The 17,505-nt window shown below is 37.5% G+C and overlaps 2 protein-coding genes across 3 annotated transcripts in view; one reads left to right on the top strand and one right to left on the bottom strand.

Annotated features, from left to right (window-relative positions):
• The window catches only part of LOC310944661 (putative flavin-containing monoamine oxidase A), a gene marked incomplete at both ends in the record, with an annotated part of 32,771 nt that extends 17,172 nt beyond the window's left edge, over window positions 1-15,599 (top strand). Inside the window, 4 exons of the mRNA XM_083910468.1 lie at window positions 3,561-3,719; window positions 8,687-8,773; window positions 9,288-9,388; window positions 15,281-15,599. Coding sequence (XP_083766594.1) covers window positions 3,561-3,719; window positions 8,687-8,773; window positions 9,288-9,388; window positions 15,281-15,599 — 666 coding nt within the window. The remainder of the gene's footprint in view (window positions 1-3,560; window positions 3,720-8,686; window positions 8,774-9,287; window positions 9,389-15,280) is intronic.
• Window positions 6,646-8,391, bottom strand: LOC310928693 (tripartite motif-containing protein 16-like; the record flags this gene model as incomplete). Of its 2 annotated transcripts, XM_083891332.1 has the most annotated exons (2): window positions 6,946-8,389; window positions 6,725-6,847 (listed from the first exon to the last, which is right to left on the bottom strand). In XM_083891332.1, the coding sequence occupies exons 1-2, from the start codon at window positions 8,386-8,388 to the stop codon at window positions 6,836-6,838; spliced, it is 1,455 nt and encodes a 484-aa protein (XP_083747458.1). In that variant the 5' UTR covers window position 8,389. The 2 variants fall into 2 exon arrangements, with proteins under 2 accessions (XP_083747459.1, XP_083747458.1); XM_083891333.1 differs by having other exon boundaries at window positions 6,646-8,391.
• Window positions 15,600-17,505: the final 1,906 nt, after the last annotated feature.

The following is a 17,505-nucleotide window of genomic DNA, read 5'->3' as shown; positions in this document are numbered from 1 at the left end:
GACGATAATAAGAGTCCTCGTTGATAACAGATGTCTTCCTGGAGTTTTCTCTGTCGTTGTTGTCGTCGTTGAGTTTCTCTGCAGAAATCTTCAGGGTTTGACCTTAAATGTTTGTTATGGATTAACGTTCTACAAACAGATCTGAACTGAATTGATTTAAATGGATTGACAGGAAACACAAGTGTGATGAGAGTGTTTTTTAACGAGGGAAAGTTGAATCATGTCCATGTCTGTGAGTCCACAGCTGCTGTTTCCACAGTAAATCATGTCCACAGCTCATTGTATAATGAACAGAAACACAAGTGTGATTATCTTTACTGTGGTAAAGACGCAGCAGCAGAGCCACTGTTCATGTGCTCATGTGTTCATGTGTTCATGTGTTCATGTGCTCATGTGTTCTTGTGTTCATGTGCTCGTGTGTTCATGTGCTCGTGTGTTCATGTGTTCATGTGCTCATGTGTTCATGTGTTCATGTGTTCTTGTGTTCATGTGTTCGTGTGCTTGTGTGTTCATGTGTTCATGTGTTCATGTGTTCATGTGCTCATGTGTTCGTGTGCTCATGTGTTCGTGTGCTCATGTGTTCATGTGTTCGTGTGTTCATGTGTTTATGTGTTCATGTGTTCATGTGCTCATGTGTTCATGTGTTCATGTGTTCATGTCATAATTAACACACCAGTGTGAACATGGAAACACAAGCATTTGTATTTTCCTCTGGACTGTTGACGACTCACTGAGGGTGGGATTTTTTCAGACTGCAGCAGACCCATCAACACACACACACACACACACACACACACACACACACACACACACACACACACACACACACACACACACACACACACACACACACACACACACACACACACACACACACACACACACGTACACACACACACGCGCCTGCAGCACATTTGATTTGTCTAATGTTTTTTCTCTTAATGAATTCACAGTTTAATGACAGAACGCTTGTGCTCCTTGTTACGGGATTAAATTTGTCTCTAGTAATGAACACAGATCATTATTGCTCATGATAACATTTATTCAATTTGTGCGTTGGTGTGTTGCCAAGCTGCATTTGAATGTGGGCGCGCACACACACACACGCGCACACACACACACATTTGTATTTGTCGTTTCACACTGGTCGTCTCCTCGTGTTCACAGCCTCGTGCAGAGATTAATTGCAGAGTTTTATTCTGCGTCACGTTTACCTGCCAAGCGTAATCCAGGGGGCGGAGCCTACGTGACTGGAACATTCCAATATGATGTGATGAATAACGGGATGTTTAAAGCTGTGCAGATTGATCTTGTGGAACGTGTGATGGCCAGTGATGAATGAGTGAAAAACAGTGGAATCAGAATTAGCTGAGGAGAGAATGTTCAGGAACTCAAAGACAGATCAGGTCAAAGCTTTTATTTATATTTGAGACGTGTGTTTATTATAAATTAACAGTGACGTTGAATCAGCCATATCAGTGATTCTCTCATCTTATCAAAAACAGCTGAATAAGAGAATAACAAGTCTCTGAAATCTTAATTTGTCGTGTTAATTAGCAGTAAAGATTATTAAACACGTTTGTATATGATTGTTAGCAGATAGTGTTTATTTCAAAATAAAGTCAATCATTGTATCAGCACTGTACTCATCATTAAATATAATTGACCGCTCTTATTCTGACGATGAAATATAGATTCTATCGTCTAATGAAGTTGTGTTCTGAGGATCTCATTGTGTTCTGCAGTCAAAGCTTCAGTGGTGAAGCAGTAGAGAGTGTTTTAATTGTCTCTCAGTGTGACTTTAGCAGCAGATGCTGTCGTTCTTACCTCCTGCTGCAGACGCTGAGGACGCCAGAGTAATTAAAAACCAAACTTAAACTCACCGAGACACTTTGAAAGCAGACGCTAACAGACATCGTCTCCGTGGATGATGTGAAGACGACAAAGACTCTTCTCATATCAACAGTTAAAAAGACCTGGATTTTTTTGAGTTTTCAGCACTTTTCCTGCGTTGCTGCTTTGAATGATCTGCTCCACTGTGGGGGAAATCCTGAAAGCAGCAGTTTGTCCTTGGAGGCTGCCTGAGGCTCAGCATCACGTCTGCGTCTTCACTTAGCGCTGACGATGTTCCTGCATGTTGGTTAATTTGCCACCGCAGTCGCGTCAGTGCCACGCTGAGCGCAGCTATGAGGCGTAATGAAGCTGGGAGCAGCCTGGTGGTGAACGCTAACGCTAACGCCTTCATTATCCACAGAGGAATGCTGTGGTGACGACAGGTTAGCTTACAGATGACAGCAGCAGCAGCAGCAGCAGCATAGCATTATCATGTTTCCTCAACAACAAGCAGCTGCCAGAGATGAATGTCATAATGTCTGTCATTCACACTAACTTTTTTTTTATATTTAAATGTCTGTCGTTCACACTAACTCTGTTTTAAATGTCTGTCGTTCACACTTACTCTGTTTTAAATGTCTGTCGTTCACACTAACTCTGTTTTAAATGTCTGTCGTTCACACTAACTCTGTTTTTATATTTAAATGTCTGTCATTCACACTTACACTGTTTTAAATGTCTGTCATTCACACTAACTCTGTTTTTATATTTACATGTCTGTCGTTCACACTAACTCTGTTTTAAATGTCTGTCGTTCACACTAACTCTGTTTTTATATTTAAATGTCTGTCATTCACACTAACACTGTTTTAAATGTCTGTCATTCACACTAACTCTGTTTTTATATTTACATGTCTGTCGTTCACACTAACTCTGTTTTAAATGTCTGTCGTTCACACTAACACTTTTTTAAATGTCTGTCGTTCACACTAACTCTGTTTTAAATGTCTGTCGTTCACACTAACACTGTTTTAAATGTCTGTCGTTCACACTAACTCTGTTTTAAATGTCTGTCGTTCACACTAACTCTGTTTTAAATGTCTGTCGTTCACACTAACTCTGTTTTAAATGTCTGTCTTTCACACTAACTCTGTTTTAAATGTCTGTCATTCACACTAACTCTGTTTTAAATGTCTGTCGTTCACACTAACACTGTTTTAAATGTCTGTCATTCACACTAACTCTGTTTTAAAATGTCTGTCGTTCACATTAACTCTGTTTTAAATGTCTGTCGTTCACACTAGCACTGTTTTAAATGTCTGTCGTTCACATTAACTCTGTTTTAAATGTCTGTCGTTCACACTAACACTGTTTTAAATGTCTGTCGTTCACACTAACTCTGTTTTAAATGTCTGTCGTTCACACTAACACTGTTTTAAATATCTGTCGTTCACACTAACTCTGTTTTTATATTTAAATGTCTGTCATCCACACATCAACACTGTTTTTATATTCATACATTTACATAAATGAGAGGTTTAGTAAGTATAGTATTAATATACGTTTACCCAGGGTTAAATGTAAAGCTTTTTCATTTTTATGTATTTAAAACGTCCAGTTTTCCTCATAATGAAACGTGATTTGATGAAAGGTGGTTTTTGTTGTCGTCCGTCTTCTGTTTCCCGTCATGAGGTGAATCATGACGACGTGTCTCTGTTTCCCTTCAGGCTTTTTGGAAGCAGAACGGTTTCTCTGGGGAAATCGTGGCCGGCTCTTCCACTGAATGTCCGTTCTGCGTCACCTTTGACGCCACCTCTCCCAGTGGAAACGCTGCTTTGGTGGGATTCATTGCCGGCCAGCAGGCGTCTCAGTGGACGAGCAGAGAGGTAAAGAGTGATCATCACATGAGGACTTTTCACTAAAAGTATCTGTCCACTGTGTTCTTGTGAACATGATATCACAGGGACACAGTGATGCCTTCATTTCTTTCACCCGTCACACACTTTTAACACCTTTGTAGAATTCTTTAGAATTCAGCACAAACTACAGCAGAACCTGACTCATGTGTCCTCTCTCTGTCTATGAAGACCACTGTCTTTCATCACGTGGTCAAGTTCGTCTGCACACACAGGAAGTCACCTGTCAACTGTCTGTCTTTAATTATGAGATTAACACATGTTCTTTGAATTATTCATCTTCAAAACCTTGAGATAATTCAGCCATTTAAAATAATATAAACCTATAATCATTTAAAACCAGCTGCTGTCAACCTTTTCTTTAATTTGGAGCAGGACAGAATTGAGATGATGCTTTTTACATCATGTTTTACTTCAATTAGAAAAGACTTAATACTATAATTGAATGATGAAATCATCATCGTGTTGAACTTCATTCATTAGAATGAGTTTCAAACCTTAAATTATAATGAATATTGATAATGAAGTAAACTGCTTTAAAAGTGGAGAAAGAAGAAATAATGATTTTCTAAGAATGGAAACAGATGAGTTAGTAACAGAGCTGTCAATCGATGTAAGGAAAATAAACACATGTTGAACACTTTTTAACATGATCATTTATAAATTACCAGGATTAATGTTGACTTTGACAGCATAGTTTTCTGAAAACTCACTTATACATTCAAATTCAGAGTTAAAATGGTGTCAAATAAAAGTTTTCAGCGGCAGAATAATGAAAATGACACCAGAGTTTGTGCATCGCCTGAACTCTGAAACACTTTGACTGAATAAAAAGGATTATTATGATGATTTTTTTAGTGCTGATCAGTTACAGTGAAACACAGAAGCTTCACAATCGTACCCAGGATGACGGAGGTGGACGAACCCACTCGTCGTAAAATGGAGAAATGTTTATTTGAGGTTTAAAGAGCCTCTTGATTATTAATGGTTTTCCACTCACTTTGAAAATCACTCGACTGGATTATTCTAAAAGATAGAAGAGTGAAATGAACCGACTTGTAAAAATGCATTTATAAAAGATAACGTTTCATATATTTTGTCAGTGATGACAGTGTCAGTGTTTATAGTTCAATACTTTTCTCTCTCTTCCTCACATTTGCATCTAATTCCACTTCTTTCTCTTCACCAGTGAAAATAAGTCACTCCAGCGTCGTCTTCATTTTCTCCGTCTGCTCTGAATGATTGTTATTATTATTATTGTTGATAAATGATTCACCTGCTTCTTCACTGCTAAACACAACAAAACTGAGCGGACACTGTTGAGCTTTTGCTTCGATTACTTTTTAAGTCAAAATCATCCATGAAATAATCCAGGGCCGGTCCAAGGCATAAGCGAACTAAGCCGCTGCTTGGGGCCCCTTGACCACTGGAGGGCCCCCAAGAGCAATTAACTCAAAAAAGAAAAAAAAAAGTTTGGATTTCTTTAGAATTTTTCTCCCCATTTTTACCAAAGCTTTTTCACAGTTTTTACCTAGTTTTCAGATGTGATTATTTAACTTTATATTTTATTTATAAACCATTTTATTACCTTGTTCTGGGTACCTCTGTTGATTTACATTATTATTAAGTATTTATTTTATTTAATGCTGTGTTTTTTACATAAAAAAATCAAATCGTTGTATTACAGCAGTGTATTTTGAATCCCCCCCAAAGATTGTGCACATTTTTAGATTTTCAGTCCTTAATATCTTAATATTTTATTTATAGACTGTTTGGTTTTATGTATTGATTATCTGTGTCGCCAGCAGGGGGAGTTGCTGATTTTGCCAAATATCAATTGAAAGAATTTTTCTGTAAGCTTGCAAATCTGGTGTCTGCTTCCACGCGACAAAAACTTCTCACATTTAGTTTTACAAGTGTATTTGTATTCGTGACAGAGTAGAATAAGTAGAATACCTTTAGTATAGTCGGTGTGTGAATGATCAATAATCATTATTATTGGCAGTAACAGAGGGCCCCAAAATCACATTTTCTGTTAGGGCCCCATGGAGGCTTGGGCCGGCCCTGAAATAATCTAGAATGTTTGTAATCTGTATGCGGAATATTCAACTTTAATGAACTCACACAGACCTCAGATCAGCCATGAGACACATTCGGTCACTTTGGAAACAAGAACACACACTTTCTGAAACATCTGTGTCATTTTAACAAACTCTTTATTTGACATCAGATCTACATTTAATTTCATGTATTAAGAAGTGAACTAACAGTTCAACGTTTGCACTTAAACTCCATCACCAGTGATATTCAAACCTTTAAATCACATACATTCAGACGGTGAAATGTTAAGTGCCTGTGAAAGTGCGTCTTAAAAGGGTCTTTGTTCTGTTCATGGCTGCAAACACACACACATTTAAAAACTACACAGACGGAATTCTAAGAACTCATTACAAGGATAAAAAGTCAACTTATATAAAAGAAAGAGGAAACTAAAAAAACTAAATGAGTCAAAACATATCAGATTAAACAAATGCAGGATATTGTTTTTTTTTAACAAAATGAAAACCTGTTTCTCTCTCAGTTATGACAGGGTTAAAATCCATGAGCCTCAGGCTTTAATATGTATTTCTGTTCTATATAAAATCATGTGAAACACTCTGTCACACTTTGTTCTTCTGTCAGGAGAACATGAGTCATTGATTCTTGAAGCTAAAGTTCACTTATGTTTCAGCTCTTTGTTCAGTCATAAAGACTCATTTTTTCTCCCATTAAGACTCAGGAACAAGAGATTTGAGCAATTTAAACATAAAATTATTAATAATTTATGTTATTGTTGTTGTTGAAGTTAAAGATTTAAACACAGAGTTGAACTCACTGATCCTGAAAGAACTCCAGTTTATTTGAGTTTACAAAACTCTGCTGTGGATCCAGATGAATAAAGTCGAACTCCAGCATAGAGAGGCTGAGAAAACCCGGTCTGGACTCTGTGGATCAGAGTCATGGAGTCAGAGACTCTGTAGAAGGACAGAAGACCTGCTCTGTGGTCCAGGTAAACTCCCACTCTGGAGACGACAACATCTGAGACTTTAGTCAAGATGCTGTTGTGAAGAAACTTACAACTGTTTTGATCACAAAATAAAGCCCAAGATCTGTCATTGAATCCAAATGAATTTTCATTTAATCCAAAGAAACCCACTGATCTGCTGATGTTCTTGTACGTCACTGCTACATGAACTCTTCCTCCTCTCAACTCCACCTCCCAGTAACAACGTTCACTCAGACTCTCTTTACTCATGACCTGATAACACAACCAACCAGTGAATCTGTCTGTGTGATCAGGATAAGACTGATCTTTATTCATCAATGTCACTTTTCTGTTTCCCTCAGATAAAAACAGATATTTGTTTGCTGTGTTTGGATCCAGTTTGATTTCCTGTGAATATCTGAGGAACTCAGCTCTGGTCTTTGGTTCTGGTCCTGGTCCTGGTCTTGGTCCTGGTCCTGGTCCTGGTCCTGGTCCTGGTCCTGGTCCTGGTTCTGTCAGTAAAACATCTTCTTCAGCCACAGTCAGTGAGATGTTTGTCCACGTCTGGGTCAGGACGTCCTTCAGTTGTCCTCTGAGCTTCACCACAGCTGCTGTCACGTCCTCAAAGTGTCTCAGAGGACGGACGTTGATGGTGGACGAGTGTGTAGATGGACTGAGTGCTGACAGTGAGCCGTAGTTGAGGAGAAACTGGTTGTGGTCGTGTGTGAGTGAGAGCTGCTTCAGTTCAGCTTCTCTCTTCTTCAGCTCAGTCTTCTCCTGCTGAAGCTTCTTCTCAGCGTCTCTGACTCGACTCACTTCAGTTTGCTGCTTGGATCTGATCTGCTGCTCCACCTCAGAGCTTCTCGTCTGCAGGAGATTCATCATCTCAGTGAAGTTCTCCACTGTGTCGTCCACAGCTTTATCAGCAGAGACAGTGAGGTCCTCCTCCTGCTGTTGAAGCACCTTCACGTCTCTGTCTATGTCCTGGAGTCTCTGCTGGACTTCTTCTTGACTCAGATCCAGTTGTCTCTGCTTCTGCTTCCTCTCTGCTGCAGCTGAGACTGTGTCGTGGTCTTTGTGTTGGTCCACAGAGCAGAGATAACAGATACACTGATGATCAGTGCGGCAGAACATCTTCATCACCTCGTCATGAAGAGGGCAGATGTTCTCCTGGAGGTTCTTGGAGGGCTCCACCAGCTTGTGTTTCTTAAATGCAGGTGATTGAAGATGAGGCTGGAGATGTTCCTCACAGTAAGAGGCCAAACAAACCAAACAGGACTTGAGAGCTTTCAGTTTCCTGCCAGTGCAGACGTCACAGGCCACATCTTCAGCTCCAGCATAGCAGTGATGAGCAGGAGCAGCGTGGAGTCCAGTCTTCTTCAGCTCCTCCACTAACTCTGCTAACATGACGTTCTTTAACAGTTCAGGCCTCGGTGTGAAGATCTTTCTACACTGAGGGCAGCTGTAGATCCTCTTCACGTCCTCTGAGTCCCAGTGGTCTTTAATACAGTTCTTACAGAAGCTGTGTCCACAGTTCAGAGTCACAGGATCCTTCAGAAGATCCAAACAGATGGAACAAGAGAAGCTTTCTCTGTGCAGATGAACTCCTGCCATTTCACCAACGTCTGACTTTCTCTGCCTCACAACTGAAACTTATCTGAGCTCTGAACTCAACAACATGTGTCGCAGCAGTGGGCGGAGCCTGGAGGCTCTGGCTCTTCTCCACCTGTTGGCTCCTCCTCCCATTGTCAAACTGCAGGTGTGAGGGGGAGGAACCAGGAAATAGCAGGCGGAGCCACTCCCACTCTGACATGGAGTGACCTCTGTTCTTAGTGACACTGTGTGTGTGTGTGTGTGGTCACATGTTACAGATGAAAAGTGAGTGTAATCTCATGTTTCTCTGTGTTTTCAGGCTGCAGAGAGGAAACACGCTGTGGTTTCTTCTCTGGTCAAATACCTCGGTCCTGAGGCTGCGTCTTTCATCCACTACGAAGAGAAAGTGAGTCAAACAGTTATGTTAAACAGTCAAAAACGTTATTTGTTGATGCAGGTGCAGAGTTCAGGACCAGGCCACGCCCCCTGCACTGCTCCCCACCCTCACTCTGCTCTCAGCCCACTTCTTGGCTGAGTTTGCCTCAGAATAAGGAGATTATTTAAACTTTAAGAATATTTCTGTGGAGCCAAACTTTATAGTTTCCACAGTTTCTGCTAACAAACGTTCTTCTGTGTTTAAATAACAGAAATAATTTGGCAGAAATCAAATCGTAAAATCACCTGATTGTATGAATGATTGTTGTTTTTCGTGACTCCACAATGAACGTTTAATTTTTATATGTTATATTTGTATTTTAAAACCTTAAAAATGTGCACTCCATAGTAATCCAGTCCTCGTCATCTGGGATTATTAAACCTTAGCCACAGACGGTGTTTAACAGTAGATGACAGTGGGGTGTGTTGAGTGTGACTGTGTTGATTTAAAGGCTGATGTTGATGCAGTTGTTGTTTGTGTTGAGGACTGGGCTGAGGAGCCGTTCAGTGGAGGCTGCCCCACCAACGTCATGGCTCCAGGTCTGCTCACATATTACCAGGCCAGCCTGAGGAAACCATGTGGCAGGTGAACCAGTCGCTCTCTACCCTTTAATGACCTCACTTCCTTTTGTGTTTTCACCAAAACAAACGGTTTACAGTCAAACACACAGCAGCGTGACAGACTCTTTGATATGAATCTGCCTTTACAGATTCTATCATTAGCTAAAGCTATTTTTAGTCCATGAAAACACGTGTGCAGGAGTGAGAGAGTGTAGAGTTGAGTGTAGATCATTGACATGAGTTGTGGGAGTGATTAAACCTTCACTGGTGCACATTAGTCCACTTCTTACTAAATGGCACGAGGTCGTCAGGAGAGCTGGTCTCACAGGAGGAACCTCCCATCGTCCATTTATAACAGTCTGTTCAGAGAGGGGGGGGGAGAGGAGGAGGGAGGAGGGGGGAGAGGAGGGGGGGGGGGTGTCAAGGTAATTCATCTCCATAATGACATCAGATCCTTGGGCAGAAGAAGAAGAAGAAGAAGCTCATTACATAACGTGACTCAAACAGACTTATACAAATATTCTGACTTCATATAGGAAATGGATCCTCAAGGACGAGCTGTGACCTTGATGTTAATCCAGCAGCACACACACACACACACACACACACAAAAACACACAATACACCTGTGTCACACACTCAGAGAATGTATATAAACGTATACGTATATATGTATATATGTACGTGTATATGTGTATATATATAGATATACATATATGTGTATATATATGTATGTATGTGTATATATATATGTATGTGTATGTGTATATATATGTATGTATGTGTATATATGTGTGTATATGTATACACGTATATGTATATGTATACACGTATACGTATATGTATATATATATACATACGTATATGTGTATGTATATGTGTATGTATATATACACACGTATATGTGTATGTATATATATACGTATATGTGTAAATACATGTGTGTATATATATGTATATATACGTATATGAATAGATATACGTACATGTGTGTATATATATGTATTTATAGGTATACATATATATGTATACGTATGTGTATATATATGTATATATATACGTCTATGTGTATATATATATATATATGTATATATATACGTATATGTGTATATATATATGTATTTAAAGATATACGTATATGTGTATATATATATACATATATTTATATATATGTATGTATGTATATACGTATATGTGTATATATATATATGTGTATGTGTATATATATGTATATGAAGAGAAGAGAGGAAGAAAAGCTTCTAAGAACCATGAATAAAATTGAAATCCTGCACGTTGTTGTTTTACAAAGTCAAATCTTACTACGTCTTACTTTGCATTAAATTCTGCAAAGTTGGACGCTGACATTTTTAAAAGCAAAGACAAAATGGCCGCCTGTGCCGCTCCACGTGGTGTTTACCAGCTGACAGGATGACATCATCATTCTGCCTCAAATACACAAAACCAGAACTATATTTGAAAAGCCTTTGTTTTTTAACATGGATGGATGTTAAAAACAGTGGTACGTGTATTATTTCAGCCTTATATACAGAAAAAGAACATAAACGGGAACATTGTCCTTCATTTTCAAACATAAATGTTTAAGTCTTTTTAAGGTTGAGACGAGTGAATGTTCAGGGTCAAACAAATGTCTGCTTTTCACTGGATGAACTTTAAATGACTGAATATTGTCAAAGACAATAAGGTGCAATATAAAAACAGAAAGAACACAGTGTGTCTAACTTTGACTCTTTATCTCTGACACTGAGTATTGATGACATCCCAGTTTCAGTGTGAACAACACGTGACTTTGACCTCGGCCTGTAATCCACACATTGTTGGAGTTAAAACTGTAGTTAAAACACATCTGGACGTTATCGTCCCTGACCTTTGAATTCCCTCGCTTCATTATACTCACGTGTTTACTCGCTCTGACGTGTCAGGTGTGATTGTGTGATCACTGAAACTCCCTCAACACATTTATTATCTGCAGTAACTCAGTCTGTGTTTCCTTCACATCGTCATCATCAAACCTGCAGGAACTCTGCTTCACACGCTCATGTGCTCAAATATCAAACTCATATTTTCATATGTGTTAATGCTGTTAAACACCTGAGAATCTACTTTAATGAACATGAACTCCTTCAGAGTTCAAACAGAGCAGATTTGATCAAGGTTTTAAAACAGTTCTTTTTCCAAATTCATTTCAAACCTTGAAAACATTAATAGTCAATAATTTCATGAAAGAACTCAAACTTCACCTGTGATTCAGGTATTTGATGAATTATTTAAAAATTATTTTAGACGAATAAATCAACTGGAAAACTGGTGAGTCTTTTTAAAAAGGTGCGTGTGTGTGTTCTTGTACTTGCAGCATTTAATGACATTTAATGTCGTCACTCTGTAAAAATGACCTCACTTTGTTGGTTTAAAACCCCTCACTGGTCCTCAGTATGCTGGCCCTAACCGGCCAAAATTTTGGACCCCCTGGCCGGTCCTCACTTTGTTTTCATTGAAATCACTTCCTGAGGTTGTAAACATTTTATACTCATTTTGTCAAAAAAAAAAAAAAAAATCACATTTTGGACGACATAGTATAGTATGATGTTTTTGTCAAATTTTGGACCAAATTTTTTTGGTTCATTTAAAAAAAATAATTGGTTGACATAGTATAGTACAGGAGTCACCAACCGTTTTGAGACAGAGAGCTACCTTAAGGGTAAAAAATAATATGGAGGGCTACCATATAATATTTTTTTGTTTGTTTACCATTTAAATGATTAATATTATGCATTCAACTGCATACACATTCATTCCAGTGCTTACTCCTAACGATTACCAGTTTTTATAAACAATATCAAAGATATTTTACTGAGCGATCATACGGATACATGCAAGTGAGGTGAAGTGAAGTGAGCCACCAGGTGCCCACGGGCACCACGTTGGTGACCCCTGGTATAGTATGATGTTTTTGTCAAATTTTGGACCAAAAATTTTGGGTTAATTTAAAAAAAAAATTTGGTCGACATAGTATAGTATAGTATGATGTTTTTGTCAAATTTTGGACCAAAGATTTTGGGTTACTTTTTAAAAAAAAATTTGGACGACATAGTATAGTATGATGTTTTGTCAAATTTTGGACCAAAAATTTTGGGTTAATTTAAAAAAAAAATTTTGGTCGACATAGTATAGTATGATGTTTTTGTAAAATTTTGGACCAAAAGTTTTGGGTTAATTTTTTTTTTAAATTTTGGTAGACATAGTATAGTATGATGTTTTTGTCAAATTTTGGACCAAAAATTTTGGGTTAATTTTTTTTTTAAATTTTGGACGACATAGTATAGTATGATGTTTTTGTCAAATTTTGGACCAAAAATTTTGGGTTAATTTTTTTTTTAAATTTTGGTAGACATAGTATAGTATGATGTTTTTGTCAAATTTTGGACCAAAAATTTTGGGTTAATTTAAAAAAAAAATTTGGTCGACATAGTATAGTATAGTATGATGTTTTTGTCAAATTTTGGACCAAAGATTTTGGGTTACTTTTTAAAAAAAAATTTGGACGACATAGTATAGTATGATGTTTTGTCAAATTTTGGACCAAAAATTTTGGGTTAATTTAAAAAAAAAATTTTGGTCGACATAGTATAGTATGATGTTTTTGTAAAATTTTGGACCAAAAGTTTTGGGTTAATTTTTTTTTTAAATTTTGGTAGACATAGTATAGTATGATGTTTTTGTCAAATTTTGGACCAAAAATTTTGGGTTCATTTTTTTTTTAAATTTTGGACGACATAGTATAGTATGATGTTTTTGTCAAATTTTGGACCAAAAATTTTGGGTTAATTTTTTTTTTAAATTTTGGTAGACATAGTATAGTATGATGTTTTTGTCAAATTTTGGACCAAAAATTTTGGGTTAATTTAAAAAAAAAATTTGGTCGACATAGTATAGTATAGTATGATGTTTTTGTCAAATTTTGGACCAAAGATTTTGGGTTACTTTTTAAAAAAAAATTTGGACGACATAGTATAGTATGATGTTTTGTCAAATTTTGGACCAAAAATTTTGGGTTAATTTAAAAAAAAAATTTTGGTCGACATAGTATAGTATGATGTTTTTGTAAAATTTTGGACCAAAAGTTTTGGGTTAATTTTTTTTTTAAATTTTGGTAGACATAGTATAGTATGATGTTTTTGTCAAATTTTGGACCAAAAATTTTGGGTTCATTTTTTTTTTAAATTTTGGACGACATAGTATAGTATGATGTTTTTGTCAAATTTTGGACCAAAAATTTTGGGTTAATTTTTTTTTTAAATTTTGGTAGACATAGTATAGTATGATGTTTTTGTCAAATTTTGGACCAAAAATTTTGGGTAAATTTTTTAAAAATTTTTGGACGACATAGTATAGTATGATGTTTTTGTCAAATTTTGGACCAAAAATTTTGGGTTAATTTAAAAAAAAAATTTGGTCGACATAGTATAGTATGATGTTTTTGTCAAATTTTGGACCAAAAAAAAAAGTTTTTCAGCCCTTTTTGCTCTGGGGCAAGAATGTGTGTGTGTGTGTGTGTGTGTGTTTCCAGTCTTTCAGGATCATTTCATAGTCCATAGAATCGTTCACTCTGTGTTTGTGGTTTAAAGACGACCTCTTCAGAGCTGAAATCAATCTTTTATTTCATCACAGTGTTTATTTTTTCCACTTTTTGAAAGAACACAGAAACGTTGACCCCTGAAAAGTGAGTCAGTGAAATGATCTTTAACAAACTCCAGAGTTTAAGATTCAATATAGAATTCATTTCAAAAAAGTTAAAACATTGACACCAAAGTCTGGAACCTGAGGGTTGCCACGTTGAGTCCCTGCCAGGTCCCTTGAGCAAGGCACCGAATGACCTTTGTTTGGTGTTAATTGGACACTTTAAAAATTTGAGCCCAGACAAAATGTGACAAAGCTTCAGGAAATTCAGCGTAAAAAAATCTCTGCCAAATCAAACATGTGGATGGTCCTCTGTGGCGCCCCCTAGAGAAGAGAGGGAGACGTTCAACGTCGAGAAAAAGATTTGATTCAAAAAGATTCCGTCATTCTAACAACAAGAGAAGAGCATCTGTTTTTAAAAAACCTCTCTCTTTATTCAACCAACGGCAGGAAAAAGATAAAAGTGATGAAACTTAATGAAATGATCAGTTTAGTTTGGTGTCAGCAGATTAAAGTCTCTTCACTCTGTGTTTGATAAAACAACAACAACAACAACAACAACGTCCTTCACATGGACCAGTTTTCTTACCAAACCTATTTCACTTCATCGTCTCCTCTATTATTTCCACAGAGACGTTTGATTAGAATGACGTCTTTGTGAGCTCGAAGTCTGACTTTTATCTTTATATCATTTATAAAGATTGGGAGAAGATTCATGAAACATCACACATGAACCACGTGCTTCTGAAAACAGAGCAGCACAGTCGTGTCCGTGTCATTAGTCAATCAATCACTTTGTTTTGTTCCTTGAAGAAATCTCTTGTTTTGCTGTAACTTGTGCAATTAACCCACATTTAAAATGTAAATAACAAGCAAAACAACAACGGTGCAAAATCATTTAAATGATCATCCTTCATTATTCACATCACAACAACGCCTACAGTTCTTCACAGCACCACCTAGCCACCTAGCATGCACACTACATCAAATTTCACACACTTTAGCGTCACCGCGTGTGTGCAGATTTCCACCCGAAGACGCTCGTCTAAACGCGAAATAAAAAGCGGGAACGCGACGACCACTTTATCGGTTTGTGTTCAGATGGTCGTGGTGTAAAGCTAGAGCCTGAGGCCTGAGGTTTGTGTGCTGACGAAAACCATAAAGATTGAAAGATTTTTTAAATGTATTAAATGTGTGTGTGTGTGTGTGTGTGTGTGTGCAGGATCCACTGGGCAGGAACAGAAACAGCCACTCAGTGGTGTGGCTACATGAGCGGTGCTGTGCAGGCCGGACACAGAGCAGCTCTGGAGGTTCTGTCTGAACTGAGTCCTGTGGTTCTGATCCAGGAGGACCTGGACCTGCTGACACTCTGCTGCAGTGAAGAAGAAGAAGAAGAAGAGAGAGCACACACACACAAACATGTGAGCACAGCTGTGATCATCACTGCAGCTCTGACTGTAGCTGCTGCTGCTGCTCTGTGTCTGAAACACAAGGAACGTCTGCTGCTAAAGGTCATGACCTTCTTCTCCAACACACACTGAACATAGAGCTGCTGCTGCTGCTCTGCAATACAATACAAATACACATATATGTATTTTTCTATATTCAAGTACATTAGTGGTGAAATCCAGTGCCTTAAAAATGTATGTTTCTTCCAGAGCAAACGTTTGGAACATGTAATATAAAGTTATATTTTAATACACCGTTAAAAGTCATCTTTGATACAGTTTGAAGATTAAAGAGAAAATTCAATTCCAACACTTTGTTTTCTAGTGTTTTATATTCTTTAAAATCCAACTTATCCAAATTTCACAGCAGGTTCAAAAACATCATTTACCAAACTGATGGAATCACTGATGTTACTGACGATACCTGTGTGTGTGTGTGTGTGTGTGTGTGTGTGCGTGCGTGTGTGTGCGTGCGTGCGTGCGTGCGTGCGTGCGTGCGTGTCCACGCTCAGTTTTGATGTAAATGAACGCATCAAATATAATACAGAATTCAATCCAACTTTATTTGTAAAGATCTTTAAAACAATGACAGTGAACAGAAGAAATAAAGGACGAGTCATGAGTCTGTTTCTCTGATATCTATTATCAGTGTGTTATCTGTGTGTTATCAGTGTATTATCAGTGTATTATCAGTGTATTATCAGTGTATTATCTGTGTGTTATCTGTGTGTTATCAGTGTATTATCAGTGTGTTATCTGTGTGTTATCAGTGTGTTATCTGTGTGTTATCTGTGTGTTATCAGTGTATTATCAGTGTGTTATCTGTGTGTTATCAGTGTGTTATCTGTGTGTTATCAGTGTGTTATCAGTGTGTTATCAGTGTGTTATCTGTGTGTTATCAGTGTGTTATCTGTGTGTTATCAGTGTGTTATCTGTGTGTTATCAGTGTATTATCTGTGTATTATCAGTGTGTTATCAGTGTGTTATCTGTGTATTATCAGTGTGTTATCTGTGTGTTATCTGTGTATTATCAGTGTGTTATCAGTGTGTTATCAGTGTGTTATCAGTGTGTTATCAGTGTGTTATCAGTGTATTATCAGTGTATTATCAGTGTGTTATCAGTGTATTATCTGTGTGTTATCAGTGTATTATCAGTGTATTATCAGTGTGTTATCAGTGTATTATCTGTGTATTATCGGTGTATTATCGGTGTGTTATCGGTGTATTATCAGTGTGTTATCGGTGTGTTATCAGTGTATTATTGGTGTATTATCAGTGTATTACTGGTGTATTATCAGTTTATTATCAATGTGTTATAAGTGTATGTGTAAGTCTTACTGTCCTTCACTGTCCATCACTGTCCTTCACTGTCCCTCACTGTCCTTTACTGTCCCTCACTGTCCTTTACTGTCCCTCACTGTCCATCATTGTGTGTGTGTCAGCTGATCTGTTGATGAACATTGCTGTTTCACGTTCACTTCTTTTATTGTTTTCATGCATCGTCATCCTCTTCATCATCATCTTCAGTGATTTTTCATGATTTCATAATCAGCTGCTGTTTCTCAGACTTAGTCACATGTGACCTCACAGTCGTGGTCCTGGTTGTCATGGTTACAGTTAGAGGTCCATGTTTTTAATGCTGACTCTGCTCTTTGAAAATCAGTGCAACCATTCACTGATTTCATATCATATATTTATATCATAACTTGATATAAATGATAAAAACACGTCACATGTATTTAAGGTGACTTTAAACTTTCTATAGATGATATATATATATATATCTATCTATATATATATAGATAGATATATATATATATATCAATATATATGCATATCACATGCAGTTGTTTCATCTTTCCTTCATGTTACATCATGGCTTAGGGACTCATGTTGTGTGTCTGTGAGTCAGTGTGTGTGTGAGTGTGTGTGAGTCAAACATGTCCATGATGTTCAGCTTCTGTTTTCATCCACTCAGTGGTTTTGGCTGCAGTGAAGA

This window comes from Microchirus variegatus, assembly GCF_963457635.1.
Source record: "Microchirus variegatus genome assembly, chromosome: 1".
Taxonomy (NCBI): Eukaryota; Metazoa; Chordata; class Actinopteri; order Pleuronectiformes; family Soleidae; genus Microchirus; species Microchirus variegatus.
This window is presented reverse-complemented; position numbering and strand designations above follow the sequence as displayed.